Raw genomic sequence first — 14443 nt, 5'->3', positions numbered from 1 at the left:
TACTTTTTATCCCGGAAAATTAAAGAGTTCCCACAGGATTTTTAAAATCCTAAATCCACGCAGACAAAGTCGCTGGCATCATCTAATATTAAATAAACCCTACTATTTTATCATCATACTCTGCATTCGTCTCATGTATCTCGCAGTATACTCACAGATCACAATAATATACTAGTCTAGGTATAGTTTTCTGAAGGTTTCACTTCTACATATAAAACACATACTTACAATATTATTTTTCTGTAACTAAAAACATTTATTGAAAATAAATTAAGTTTTATCTACATAGTATTAACTTAGGGCCATGACGGTTGGTCGCCTTCCTTCACTCTTCCGGAATAAAGGGCTGACTTATCTCTGAAGCTGGTCATCCTGAGTGTTTCCTGGTCATCGAGAAATTTACCAAAGAAGAACCCAGTAAGAGGTACTGCAAACCACACGTAACGGGAAGTGATGCCAAATAAAGCCATTTTAATTCTTCTGCTGCGCCTTCCACTTCCTGGTGTGGTTCCAATCAAGCCAAATAAATGTTAAGGTCAGTGTTGGGAAAGTTATGCTGACCAAGTTCCTGCGAAGGAACCGTCCAATCGTCATTTAAAATTTAAACAAATTCACAATAGTAGGAATCCTACTGTAGGATTATGCAATCACTAATTATTCTAGAAGAAAAATATATGTATATATTTTCAGCTTTTCATAAATTTTTTGCCAATATACCAATGTACTCTGTGGTGAGCACAGATTAATAGAGGAGAGGAGCTGGAGCCACAGATTAGGAAGGCGACGGTAGGCACATAGATTATCTACTATATTACTAGGGTAGGCATTACCACAGAAATCGGAAAAATCATAGACGCTTCGTGCGGCTGATTTTATTTCTGGTCGGTAATTGGCACCGACTCCAAAAATATTACTATAAAACTACAATAACTCTTGTATATTTAATATATTGGGTACCTAATAAATTAAATTATTTTATACTGTTTAGTGTTTGTGGTTTTTGAAGTCAGTTTTTATTTTTTTGAAATTTTTTTATTTCACAATTTTTAGTGGCCCCATTGTACTAAAATATAATATGCCTGGTTAAAAACCTACTGTTAAGCTATTACACTGATCGCGAACAATTTACTCTTATCCACTGAGGAGTTCTGTTCTCCATCTCCGAAGATAGATCTTCACCGAAGTAAAATAGACCTCTCAAGTATGTCCTACCAAACGAAAAAAGAATCATCAAAATCAGTTTATATTTGGCGGAGAAATCGCGTAACACACATACAAAAAAACATACATTTCAATTGAGAAACTACTCCTTTTTTGAAGTTGATTAAAATATGCTATGCTATTAGAACGTGATATACTTGTATGTAAACTCATTACATCTAAAGTAAAGAAAGAATAAAATAGCGTTCTATATTTGTAAGTCTGTCACTTATGAGTTGTTGTTATCGTTGGAAAAAGTAATGTCTTTCTGTTAAAATAATAAATTATATTTTATGTATTTATCAAGATTGAATAGCCCGGCTGACTCACTGTTGTAGTCAGCGACAAAGCTAGGCTTGCACCCATAGTTGCTTATACTGGCGGGTGCAAGGTTAGCTTGTCGCTGTTTGTACAAACAGTTATGTGACTCGTGTTCAGATCGAACTACTTGTTTTGCGCGCACTATAGCAATTAACACACGGCGCTGTATAAAATTGAGTTAAAGCAGCGCAATGGGTGATTTATCGGTCTACTTGGTGACACGAGGTGATGGTGGTCGATTAATCGGCTGTCGCCACCAATTATCAGCTCAAGAATAAAATATGTCATTATCAAATTCAGCATCCAAACCCTGACAACGGCACCCATTTCTATTTTTAGTAAAATGTGCATGTCCGCCATCTTGGGTTTGAAAATAAATGCCATTATCAAATTCAGCATCCCGGAAAAGTGCACATTCAGTCAACACTTGTTACACATGCAATATGTAGGTGTGACTCAACGGAAAAAAATTCCCGTTGAGTCACACTGTTACTCACGGGGGTGTGACTCAACGGGAATAACCAATGCATTCGTCTAAAGAAATTCAGTTCAGATTGCCCCGCCCGTCGCCTATTCCATTGTGCTCTCGCGCATTCGTAAACATTCGCTCGATTTCGGCGCTTGCCAGAAACCTTCGGCTTCAGTCCAGTTTGGCTGAAGCCGAAAGTTAGGTGGGAAACTAACGATTTGTGTGTCTTCGATCAATCCGAGGTGGTTTGCGATCGTTACACTGTAGGTCAACTGGGGTACTCCAGCGCTGCTGCCGTCGCGCGATGTCTGAGCAGGGCTTCAGGCAGGACAGGTCGCAGTCTTGTAACGAGCAGGACTGTTTCTAACATCTATCCCGTTCTGTTAGTATATACGATGTGTATATAGCCTAGTGTTTAAATCAGTACCCTTATTATAAATGCGAAAGTGTGTTTGTTTGTTGGTTTATCCTTCAATCACGTCGCAACGGTGCGGATGTCGTGTTTATATATCTAATCTAACTGATCTAAACAAGTCAACAACTCTTCCACTTAGTGAATCATCTTCATCGCCGTCATTCGATATACAAACCTCCACAACTGGACCTAAGTCGAATATATCCAACGGCTCTTGCGACTCAGTTGATGTCGTCCGTAAACCTAGCGTGTGGACAAAACGGATTGACGTGATTTTTTGCATGGGTATAGATAAAGACCTGGAGAGTGACATAGGCTACTTTTTATCCCGGAAAATCAAAGAGCTGCCACGGGATTTTTAAAAACCTAATTCCACGCGGACGAAGTCGCGGGCATCAGCTAGTAATTAAAAAACCGGCCAAGTGCGAGTCAGGCTCGCGCAACGAGGTTTTCCGTACTCCAGTCGTATTTTTTCGACATTTTGCAGTATAACTCAAAAACTATGATGCATAAAAATAAATAAAAATCTGTTTTAGAATTCACAGGTGAAGACCTTTCATATGATACCCCACTTGATATAGTTATCTTACTTCGAAAATTGAAAAGAAAATACTAATTATTAGTTTATGACCACAATTTAATTTTTGTGTGATGTAATCACAAATTCACGGTTTTCAGATTTTTCCCCTAATACCAGCTACTGCCACCACCTACCTGCCAAATTTCATGATTGTAGGTCAACGGGAAGTACCCTGTAGGTTTCTTGACAGACCGACAGACAGACAGAGAGACAGACAACAAAGTGATCCTATAAGGTTTCAGTTTTTCCTTTTGAGGTACGAAACCAAAAAAACACACAAATAAATAAATAAATACTCATTTATTTGGGCCCATAGCGCACAGTTCACGCTACAAAACACAACAACAAGAAAACCGGCCAAGTGCGAGTCAGGCTCGCGCAATGAGTGTTCCGTATTACAGCCGTATTTTTTCGACATTTTGCACGATAATTCAAAAACTATGATGCATAAAAATAAATAAAAATCTGTTTTGGAATGTACAGGTGAAGACCTTTCATATGATACCCTACTTGATATAGTTATCTCACTTCGAAAGTTGAAAATACTAATTATTAGTTCATAACCACAATTTAATTTTTTTTGTGTGATCTAACCCTAAATTCACGGTTTTCAGATTTTTCCCCAAATGTCAGCTATAAGATCTACCTACCTGCCAAATTTCATGATTCTAGGTCAACGGGAAGTACCCTGTAGGTTTCTTGACAGACAGACTGTTAGTTATTTGAACTAACACCGAAGACCCGATAGGCAGATCTTCAAATTTTTAGGTTCGGAGGAACAAAGTGATCCTATAAGGGTTCCGTTTTTCTTTTTGAGGTACGGAACTCTTAAAAACGTACAGAAAAAAACAACAAAAAAAACTTGAAGAAAAAGAGATCACAAATACTAAGCCTTAAACGTACGGCTTTCCACGCATTTCAACCGAGAAAACCAGCGCCCGCGTCATTACGTAGCTCTGATAGATGGTGTACGATTGTACGTGTATAGAGGCGGCGATCTTCCCAGCTGAATTGCATGGAATTACAATAAAATTAATCTAAAAAATATTATGTAACAGAATATATTATGTAATGTAACATTTATACAATTAAATTAATCTAAAAAATAAATGTCTGACTTTAATTCGAATGCGCGCATGCACAGATCCACCGTTGTGGGCACGATGGGCATGCCCACAACCCTAATACTAAAATGCCTCTGGCCCACGGACCAAGGGGCCCCACGACTCTCGAGGGCCGGGGGCTGAAAGAAAAGTTTATGCTCGTTTTATCAAATTACGAAAATCTAGATTTTGGTTTTTCGGTTGCCGTAAAGGAAACAATGTGCCTTCCGTTCCAGGGAAGATCTTAAAATTTATTCGCGCTCACTTCTACCTAAACTAAACTACCATGGTAGTTTAGTTTAGTTACCGGCTAACCTAATTCCACAGCTGAGATAACTGAAACTATTTATATTTAACATTACTCTACTATATACTACTAAACTTAAATGAATTTATATCAAAAGATGACCTATTTATGAACATTTATCACAATTAGTCACAATTACACATTTAGTCACAATTATTTCTTAACAGTATGAGCTCTCATATTGTGGACCTTTAGAGTATACGCTCTCGCACATTTGAAGTCACACTGCTTACAAGAGTACGGTTTGTAACCAGTGTGAGTATTCATGTGGGATTTTAGATGACCTGCTGTCGAAAATTTATTTTCACAAATCGTGCACGCGTAAGGTTTTATACCAGTATGAGTCCTCAGGTGTGTTTTTAGATTATATTTTTGTGAACATTTATAGTCACAGTGGTCACATGAAAAGGGTTTTTCACCAGTGTGACTCCTCATGTGGGTCTTTAGATAACTTGCTGTCAAACATTTATAGCCACAGTGTTTGCAGGAGTAAGGTTTCTCTCCAGTGTGAGTTGTCATGTGCCTCTTTAGAGAACTTGCCCACGAGTATTTATAGTCACAATAACTGCAGGAAAATACTTTGGCGCCAGTGTGAGTCTTCATATGTGTCACTAAGGCTCTCTTGTTGACAGTCTTGTAGGAGCACTGGTCGCAAGAGAGGCGTGTGTCCTCAGTATGAGTGTCCCCGCGCCTCGCTACACTACCGCCCTGTGCACTGTCTTCTTTGTTCATGTCACGGTTATCAGTGACTGTCACTTTGTTTAGTATTTGTTGTGCTCTTGGGGTGCAGATTTGTTTTACTGAAGAGGCTTCCTCCATCTTTGAGTAGTTCATGGGTTTGGGTTCCTTTGCCAAAAGTGCAGCTGAAATGTATAAAAAAATTATGGTCTAACACACTTTAATATCTATGGTGTTCCATCAATTTTGCAAGCTGTTTATTTAATTTGATTTTGTAATAAAACAATATCTTATTGCTATCTCTGAACTAAATTTCATCAAAATAGACAGACAGACGGACAGACAGACACATTTTCGCATTTATAATATTAGTATGAATAATGTACATCCATTTATTTTATCATTATGTCAAAAAGACACAAAACAAATATAATTATCAACTTCAAAAATTTGTTCTACTACAATAAACTGGCCAAGTGCGAGTCAGACTCACGCACCCAGGGTTCCCTACTGGGCATTCTGGCAAAGTGCACATTCAGTCAACACTTGTTACACACACAATATTTAGGTGTGACTCAACGGGAAAAAAATCCCATTGAGTCACAATGCTATTCAACGGGAAAACAATTCAAAAGAATCCAGTTGAGTCAAACCTCCGGCCCCGTTTTCCTGTTGACCCATTTGGGTTGTTCATGAACACATTTTAATTATTTTTGTGATGTACCCACAAATTCACGGTTTCGGTTTTATTCCTTTACTTGTGCTATAAGACCTACCTAGTACCTACCAAACAAATTTCATCATTGTAGGTCAACGGGAAGTACCCGAACCGAAGTAGAAGTATAGGTTTTCTTGACAGACACAATAGGCAGGCAGACAACGAAGTGATCCTATAAGGGGTCCTATAAGGTAAAAACATGCTGAAGACTAGCACTTAGGGTGTTTTGGATCTGTCAAAATACAATTAAATGAGTGCACACATGTACATATTATGTTTTATATGACAGCTACTTTGAATTGTATTTTCACGAATCACGAAAACGAACCGAATGCACAAATACCCTACTACTCTTAATTCTATTTTGTTAGTTGATAATATCACTCACCCAGTGTGAGAGCACAGTCTGTGGACAAGCTCACTTCAGCTTGAGAAGGCTCCGCCTGAAACCAAAGTGAACACAATATTAGCTGTTACCTTGAAGTGACAACATTCACTCAGTCATTAGTATATGTGTATAATATGAATTTTGTAAAATATAATTAAGTAACCACATGAAGTTTTGTAACATGTAACGATGGAAATAAAAAGCTTAATTATTATTATTATTATAAGAGAGAGACAACTCACTTTAAGATGTGTCTTCATATCTGCTGGGGACACATTTAGAAAACTGAATTTTTTTATTGTTGCCTTAGGAGGATCAACATCTGCGGGCAAACTCACTTCAACTTGAGAAGGCTCCGGCTGAAACCAAAATGAACACAATGTTAGCTGTTACCAGTTTACCACCCACACCACTACCTTGAAGTACGTTAGTACTATTATATCTTCTGTGCTTGAAGTGACAACATTCTCTCATACTCATTAGTCTATGTGTATAATATTAGAAATTAGAATCAAAGAGTTATTAGAATGTCATTAGATTTATTAGTGATAGAATCAAAGAGTATTAGAATGTCATTAGATTTATTAGTGATTGTTAGTGATAATTATATAAACTGAAATAAATAAAAATAAGTATAAGAGAGAGAGACAACTCACTTTAATATGTGTCTTCATATCTGCTGGGGACACATCTTGACAACTGAATTTGGTTACTGTTGACTTAGGAGGATCAACATCTGAGGACACACTTACTTCAACTTGAGAACAAAACGGCTGAAACCAAAAGGAACACACGGTTAGCTGTTACCCCCCACACGCCACACCATTACATTGAAGTGACACCATTCACTCATAGTCTTTGTGTATAATATTAGAAATTAGAATGTCATAAGATTATTATTATTATTTTTAATAAGTGCTTAGAGTTTTCCAAATGTTTGTCTAATCTATTCTTGAACTGGTTAACAGAACATAACCACATCCTTAGGCAATTTATTCCATATGTGAACAACTCTGTTGGTCAGAAAGTGTTTTAATGGATTTAAGAATTTAGCATGCACATGTTATCTGTACATTGTACACTGAAACTGAAATAAATAATAAAACAACCGGCCAAGTGCGAGTCAGGCTCGCGCACCGAGGGTTTCATACTACAGTCGTATTTTTCGACATTTTGCACGATAAATCAAAAACCATTGTGCATAAAAATAAATAAAAATCTGTTTTAGAATGCACATGTGCTCTGTGCACAGCCCTTTCATATGATACCCCACTTGATATAGTTATCTTACTTCGAAAATAATTGAAAATACTAACTAGTTCTTGACCACAATTTAATTTTTTGTGTGATGTTCCACAAATTCACGGTTTTCAGATTTTTCGCCTTATGTCTGCTATAAGACCTACCTACCTGCTTTTCATGATTCTAAGTCAATGGGAAGTACCCTGTACGCTTTTTGACAGACAGAAAACAAAGTGATCCTATAAGGGTTCCATTTTTCCTTTTGAGGTACGGAATCCTAAAAATAAGTATAAGAAAGAGACAACTCACTTTAATATGTATCTTCACATCTGCTGGGGGCACAGCTTGAAACCTGAATTTTGTAATTGTTGCCTTAGGAGGATCAACAGACATGACATGACAGTCACTCTGATCTTCCCTTTCTGGACTATTGCTGCAATTCTCTTGCTTAAACACATCAATGAGCACTTCGTAGACATTGTGGCCGGTCTCCGTGGAGTCACCGTCTAAAGGTTCCTGTTTAATCAGCGTTCCACCGTCCACAACCAGCTTAGACTCCTCTGATTCACTCATTGCTTGGAAAGTTTTAACTATTAACTCATTACTACTTGTGAATTATAACCAAATAGCACAATCGATACGCGATACCAACAGATGCGGATGCAAATGCATAGGCTCAAAAAGAATATAACCACTACGTTGGCATACTCCTTGGAGTAAATGTATTCTGTGTGCGGATGTGTGGAACTAAGGTACCTTAAAAAATTAAAAAATCTTCTTCTTCTTTTCTTAATATATGGCTTTTTTCAGTGCCATGTTAAAATAATTCTTTTTGAGAAATACTACAATACAAGCAATAAGCATACAATACAAGCACAGAGTACATTGAATATAGGGTAAATACAAGTAACAAGCACAGACCAATAACATATAGGATAACAAGTGTGGTGACAAGTGCCCACTATCAAAGAGTAATCACCTTGGAGTAAATGTATTCTGTGGTAATCACTGACTGGTAATCACCAAGGAACATAGGTACTATCATAGTAGATAATCTATGGGTACTATCAACTCTCTAATGGTAATCCTATTTGAGTTTCGACCTCCTCTATGGTGGGTGCAGCGGTCATCAGCGCCGAACAGGCCAAGAGGCGCAAATATGAAAACCTCGATGGGAGCTTCGTATTCGTGCCTTTTGGTGTGGAGACCTTGGGGCCGTGGGGCCCGGGGGCTCGAGCTCTTTTTGAAGAAATTGCGAAAAGAGTTATCGAGTCAACCGGGGACCCGAGAGCTGGCAGCTACCTTGGTCAAAGAATTAGTTTGGCCATCCAAAGGGGTAATGCTGCCAGCATCTTGGGTACAATGCCTCGCTGCGGTGGTCTCGATGAGGTTTTAGATTTAATTTAATTTATTTTAGTTTTAATTTAATGTTGTTTTTTTTTAGATTTAATTTTATTAATAGTTTATTTAAATAATTTAAATACAAATAATTTTCACAATTAAAGGTAAAAAAAATAAAAAAAAATTGAGTTTTGATTCACATCGTAGATAGAGCAATAAAAGGTAGATACAGGAACGTTTGCTTTCTTATTCACACTAAAAAGAGAGCATAGATAAAATTACTAATGTGATAAACAGAGACGCAGCTAACCTATTTTTGTCCCTTATCGTGTAATCGGTTTTTTTTTCAAGAATGCAACTTTAGTTGCAAAACAAACCATGAGAATTCGTGACGTAATTGTATTTCTCATTAGTTATTTACTTGTTTTCACATAAAAAACGTTTAATACAAATATTGTTGATCGGTTAATACAAATATTGACTACTAAACAATGGTAATAATTTTATTGTCGTGTTATTCATCGTTACGTCGTGCTATCGCTATCTTATACGCGGTTACACTGTACTTCAATCTACCTTTATTACTATATCTACGATTCACATTCACAGTCCCACGATGTTATTGGTCTGTGGTCCCACATAGATGATTATACTTTTTTAACTGGTATTACGGCTCTGTGTTCTAGCCCTTTTGAGCCTTGATTCGTGATTACAATAGTGCGACAAGGCTATCTTGACGCGTGGCGAAAATCGGAACGAACGTTGCCGTCAAGTGTCCCCTTTGTTCTTGTTTGAATATTCTGAAATCTGAATATTCTACAGTGCGACAAGGCTATCTATTGGTAGATACCAAGTACTATAAATAAAACAAAAAACTTTTTCCTCACTTTTTAACAGACTTCATTCAATTTCTTTATTAGTTGCAAACCACATACCTACTACGCACATTTCTTAAATAACATTTAGAGTAAACAGCTATACAATGTAGAATAGCTGAGATAACTAAAATTATTTATACTTAATACTAGCTGATCCCCGCGGCTTCACCCGCGTGGATTTAGGTTTTCAAAAATCCCGTACGAGTTGGGTCCTCGGGTTCAAAAAGTCTTTACTTAGTAAGTACCTCCAATATCAATTTATAACCGACAGTTGCTTTATAAAAAAAATTGTAAAATGTAAATAAGTAACCACAAGAAGTATGTAAAATAAAGACATAAATAAAATACTTTATTATTATTATACTTGTGAACATTTATAGTCACATTTGGCACCGATTCCGTTGCCTTTCTCTAAACTAAATTTAGAGTATCTGCATCCTTTTCTTTTTAACAATGCTAAAACGGGACAGAACACGGACTTTACATTTGAAGACTCTAAATTTTAGTAAATTTAAACGGTAGGCTCGCGACTGTGCGCTAAAATCAAGGGGTTTTACCATCTAAAAATTCACCATACCTTAGAAGAAAACATCATCTAAGGCTTAGATGATGTTTTCTTCTATATTTATATTTTAAATTGTTCTCATGTAAGTGAACTTTTGTTCTTTTTTGAGAAAATAAAGTCTAAACCTAACCTAAATTCAAAACTGTCAAATTCAATCAAATCAAAACTGTCACACTGCGTCTGTCCTTTTTATATTACATTAGTAAGAAGAGGATGCGAATACTCTAAAATTAGGTTGTGCTCAGAATCAGTACCAATAGTTACACTAAAACGGTTTCTTACCAGTGTGAGTCCTCATATTGTGGACCTTTAGAGTATACGCTCTCGCACATTTGAAGTCACACTGCTTACAAGAGTACGGTTTGTAACCAGTGTGAGTATTCATGTGGGATTTTAGATGACCTGCTGTTGAAAATTTATGGTCACAAATCGTGCACGCGTAAGGTTTTATACCAGTATGAGTCCTCAGGTGTGTTTTAAGATGATTTCTTTGTGAACATTTATAGTCACAGTGGTCACATGAAAAGGGTTTTTCACCAGTGTGAGTCCTCATGTGTGACTTTAGATAACTTGCTGTCGAACATTTATAATCACAGTGTTTGCAGGAGTAAGGTTTCTCTCCAGTGTGAGTCCTCATGTGCCTTTTTAGAGAACTTGCTCTTGAATATTTATAGTCACACCAAGTACAGGAAAAGGGTTTGTCACCAGTGTGAGTTCTTGTGTGCCTCGCTAAATCACATGCAGTAGAACACTTGTAATCACAATCCTTACAAAAATAAGGTTTCACTCTAGTGTGAGTCTTCATATGTTCCAGTAAGTCACATTTGTTGTCAGTCTTGTAGGAGCACTGGTCACAAGAGAAGAGTGTGTCCCCGCGCCTCGCTACACTACCGCCCTGTGCACTGTCTCCTCTGTTCATGTCACGGTTATCAGTGACTGTCACTTTGTTTAGTATTTGTTGTGTTCTTGGGGTGAAGCAGATTTGTTTTACTGAAGAGGCTTCCTCCACCTTTGAGTAGTTCATGGGTTTGGGATCCTTTGCCAAAAGTGCGGCTGAAATGTTTAAAAAAATTATGTAACTGGTTAGCACACTTTAATATCTATGGTGTCAATTCTGCAAGCTATTTATTTAATTTCATTTAGTAATATAATAGATTATTGTATTATTGCTTTTTATCCTCATGGTAAAAATGAAATTTATAATAATAATAATCTTTATTAACAGACATTACATTCATATTTATAATAATAAGTTTTCATTCGTATATAATTATTCAATATAAAATCTTCGTTTTACGGAGTATCAGTAATGCATATGTGCACCCACCCAGTGCCTCATTAATGGATTATCAAAATTTTACGAGAGGGTTTTCAGAATGCCTTTGGAGGCTTCGCGCGTTCTACGCATCACTGATGCCGCTCTTTTCCTCATACTCCCATAGAAGTCATCCGTATGAGCCTCAGCAAACATCAGTGAAGCACTGCAGAATCGCGGCAATTTGCTGCAATAATTCTCTTTGGAACCCTCGTAGCTTTAGTTTTAAGTTTGCGTAATAATTATCACCACTATATCTTACAAATCCAACATCCGACCATCAAAAAGAGTAATTTATTACCTATTTTGAAGAAATCATTTGACTTTGACTTTTATCTCAATTAATCTGTGTATATATATAAAAGGAAAAGCTGACTGACTGACTGATCTATCAACACACAGCTCAACTCAGTCCCTCAGTCAGACTTGTGCAATGTGCACCGAGGGTTCCCTACTCAGATATTTTTTTCAACGTTTTGCACGATGAGTCAAAAACTATTATGCCATGCATAAAAACCTATTTTAGAATGTACAGGTAAAGCCCTTTCATATGATACCTTACTTGGTATAGTTATCTTACTTTGAACATTGAAAATACTAATATTTGTCCATAAACACATTTTAATTTTTTTTTTGTTTATTACACAGATGAGATAAAGATATTATGACTACTATAAGAATAGTGAAAATCCTGTCTTTAGTCTAAGGACCGGAATCCGTTGATAATATCCTTCTCACTCACCCAGTGTGAGAGCACAGTCTGTGGACAAACTCACTTCAGCTTGAGAAGGCTCTGCCTGAAACCAAAGTCAAAAGTCAAATGATTTATTCAAAACTAGATGATCCCCGCGGCTTTGCCCGCGTTTATTTAGGTTTTTAAGGATCCCGTATAGCCTATGTCACTTCGGAATAATGTAGCTTTCTACTGGTGAAAGAATTTTTAAAATCGGTTCAGTAGTTCCAAAGATTACCCCTTACAAACAAACTTAACGACATTACCTCTTTATATAATAGTATAGATAGGTAATAAATTACTCTTTTTAACCGACTTCAAAAAAAGGAGGAGGTTCTCAATTCGTCGGATTTTTTTTTTTTTTTTTTTTTTTTTTTATGTATGTTCCCCGATTACTCGAAAACGCCTAGACCGATTTTGAAAATTCTTTTTTTGTTTGAAAGGGTATACTTCAAAGTTGGTCCCATTTCAATTTGGTGAAGATCTGATGAACATCTTCGAAGATAGATACTGGAACTCCTCAACGGATAAGAGTAAATTGCTCGCGATCAGTGTAATAGCTCAGTAAACAGTAGACTTTTAACCAGTCATAGCATAATTCCATGGGGCCACTAAAAATTGTGAAATAAATTTTTTTACAAAAAAAAATAAAAACCGACTTCGTTACACAAACACTAAAAATTGAAAAATAATTTAATTTATTACCGAATATATTATGTATACAAGAGTTAATATAGTTCCATAATAATATTTTTTGGGGTCGGTGCCAATGAGGTGCCATTGTGGAGTCTCATAAAAATATGAAGTCTAGACGATTCGCGCAGCTAAAGCTAATTGGCACCGGCACCAAAAAGTATTATTATGGAACTATAATATTAACTTTTGTATCCATAATATATTCGGTAATAAATTAAATTATTTTTCAATTTTTAGTGTTTGTGTAACGAAGTCGGTTTTTATTTTTTTTGTTGATAGTCAGATGTTGGATTTGTAAGATAAAGATAAAGTGAACACAATGTTAGCTGTCACCCGCCACACCACTACCTTGAAGTGACAACATTCACTCATAGGTAATTAGTCTTTGTGTATAATGTTAGAAACATGTTAGAAATAACTAAATAAGAATTTAATTGGATTTTCAGAATTCAGCATGCATAATATGTTAACTGTTCATTGTATAAACTGAAATAAATAAAAATAAGTATAAGAGAGAGACAACTCACTTTAATATGTATCTTCATATCTGCTGGGGACACATCATGAAAACTGAATTTGGTTATTGTTGACTTAGGAGGATCAATATGACAGTCATTCAAATGTTCCTTTTCTAGACTATTACTGCAATTCTCTTGCTTAAACACATCAATGAGCGAGTCGTAGACATTGTGGCAGGTCTCCGTGGAGTCACCGTCTAAAGGTTCCTGTTTAATTAGCGTTCCGTCCACAACCAGCTTAGACTCCTCTGATTCACTCATTGCTTAGAAAAAATTATAATCAATAAGCACAATCGCTACGCGATGGCGACAAATGCGGATGTGCGGAACTGATTAAGAATAATAATTATGTTTGAGAAATGCAGAATACAAGTGAGGTTAATCACCATAAAAGTACTCTGTGTTAATCACTAATCAAAGTGTTGTTATATTTTTATTGTTTTGGTTTTGGTTATATGTACCTACTCTGTGGTTTTGGTGTACAACAAAGCAAATTTTACTTTACTTCTACCTACTCCACGTATTATATAGGTATGGATTTAGCGCCATCTATCGGCAACTAAACTGAAGAACCAACGTGATGCGTCTGTTTTCCGAAAGATGTCACGATTACCGCTTTTCCTATTTTGAAATAGATGGCGACAGGTATTTTTAACCGACTTCCAAAAAGGAGGTGGTTCTCAAGTCGCCCTGTTTTTTTATGTATGTACATCGATTTTTTCCAGGTATTTAAAAATGGAAAAATTCCGCGCCGCGCCGCGATGAATGGTGGCACCTGATGAGAATGGTTCTGGCAATAGTTCACCACGCTGGCCAAGTGCCAATCTTCACACACATTTGAGAAAATTATGGAGAACTCTCAGGCATGCAGGTTTTCTCGTGATGTTTTCCTTCACCGTTAAAACGAGTGATTTCAATTGCTTAAACACTAAAGTCCGAAGAAGTAAGAGGTAGGTCTTAGGACTCTTAGGTCTAA

General features: G+C 36.6%; 3 protein-coding genes across 4 annotated transcripts in view; all 3 read right to left on the bottom strand.

The window, feature by feature from the left end:
- Positions 1-14443, bottom strand: part of LOC117994782 (aldo-keto reductase AKR2E4-like) — a 231412-nt gene that overhangs the window by 18809 nt on the left and 198160 nt on the right. The gene's annotated exons all lie outside the window — the stretch shown is intronic.
- Positions 3267-8291, bottom strand: LOC117994610 (zinc finger protein 32-like). 2 transcript variants are annotated; one of them, XM_069507976.1, is made up of 6 exons: positions 8178-8291; positions 7731-7996; positions 6836-6952; positions 6422-6538; positions 6180-6234; positions 3267-5258 (listed from the first exon to the last, which is right to left on the bottom strand). In XM_069507976.1, exons 2-6 carry the CDS (start codon positions 7992-7994, stop codon positions 4549-4551), a joined length of 1263 nt encoding a protein of 420 aa, XP_069364077.1. In that variant the 5' UTR covers positions 7995-7996; positions 8178-8291; the 3' UTR covers positions 3267-4548. The 2 variants fall into 2 exon arrangements, with proteins under 2 accessions (XP_069364077.1, XP_034838435.2); XM_034982544.2 differs by lacking the exon at positions 6422-6538 and having other exon boundaries at positions 7731-8283.
- Positions 10369-13847, bottom strand: LOC138404291 (zinc finger protein OZF-like). The gene is made up of 3 exons (XM_069507985.1): positions 13477-13847; positions 12263-12317; positions 10369-11258 (listed from the first exon to the last, which is right to left on the bottom strand). The coding sequence occupies exons 1-3, from the start codon at positions 13726-13728 to the stop codon at positions 10471-10473; spliced, it is 1095 nt and encodes a 364-aa protein (XP_069364086.1). The 5' UTR covers positions 13729-13847; the 3' UTR covers positions 10369-10470.

Source organism: Maniola hyperantus, chromosome 27 (genome assembly GCF_902806685.2).
Source record: "Maniola hyperantus chromosome 27, iAphHyp1.2, whole genome shotgun sequence".
NCBI lineage: Eukaryota > Metazoa > Arthropoda > Insecta > Lepidoptera > Nymphalidae > Maniola > Maniola hyperantus.
Note: the sequence above shows the minus strand (reverse complement) of the source record. Positions and strands in the feature narration are given on the sequence as shown.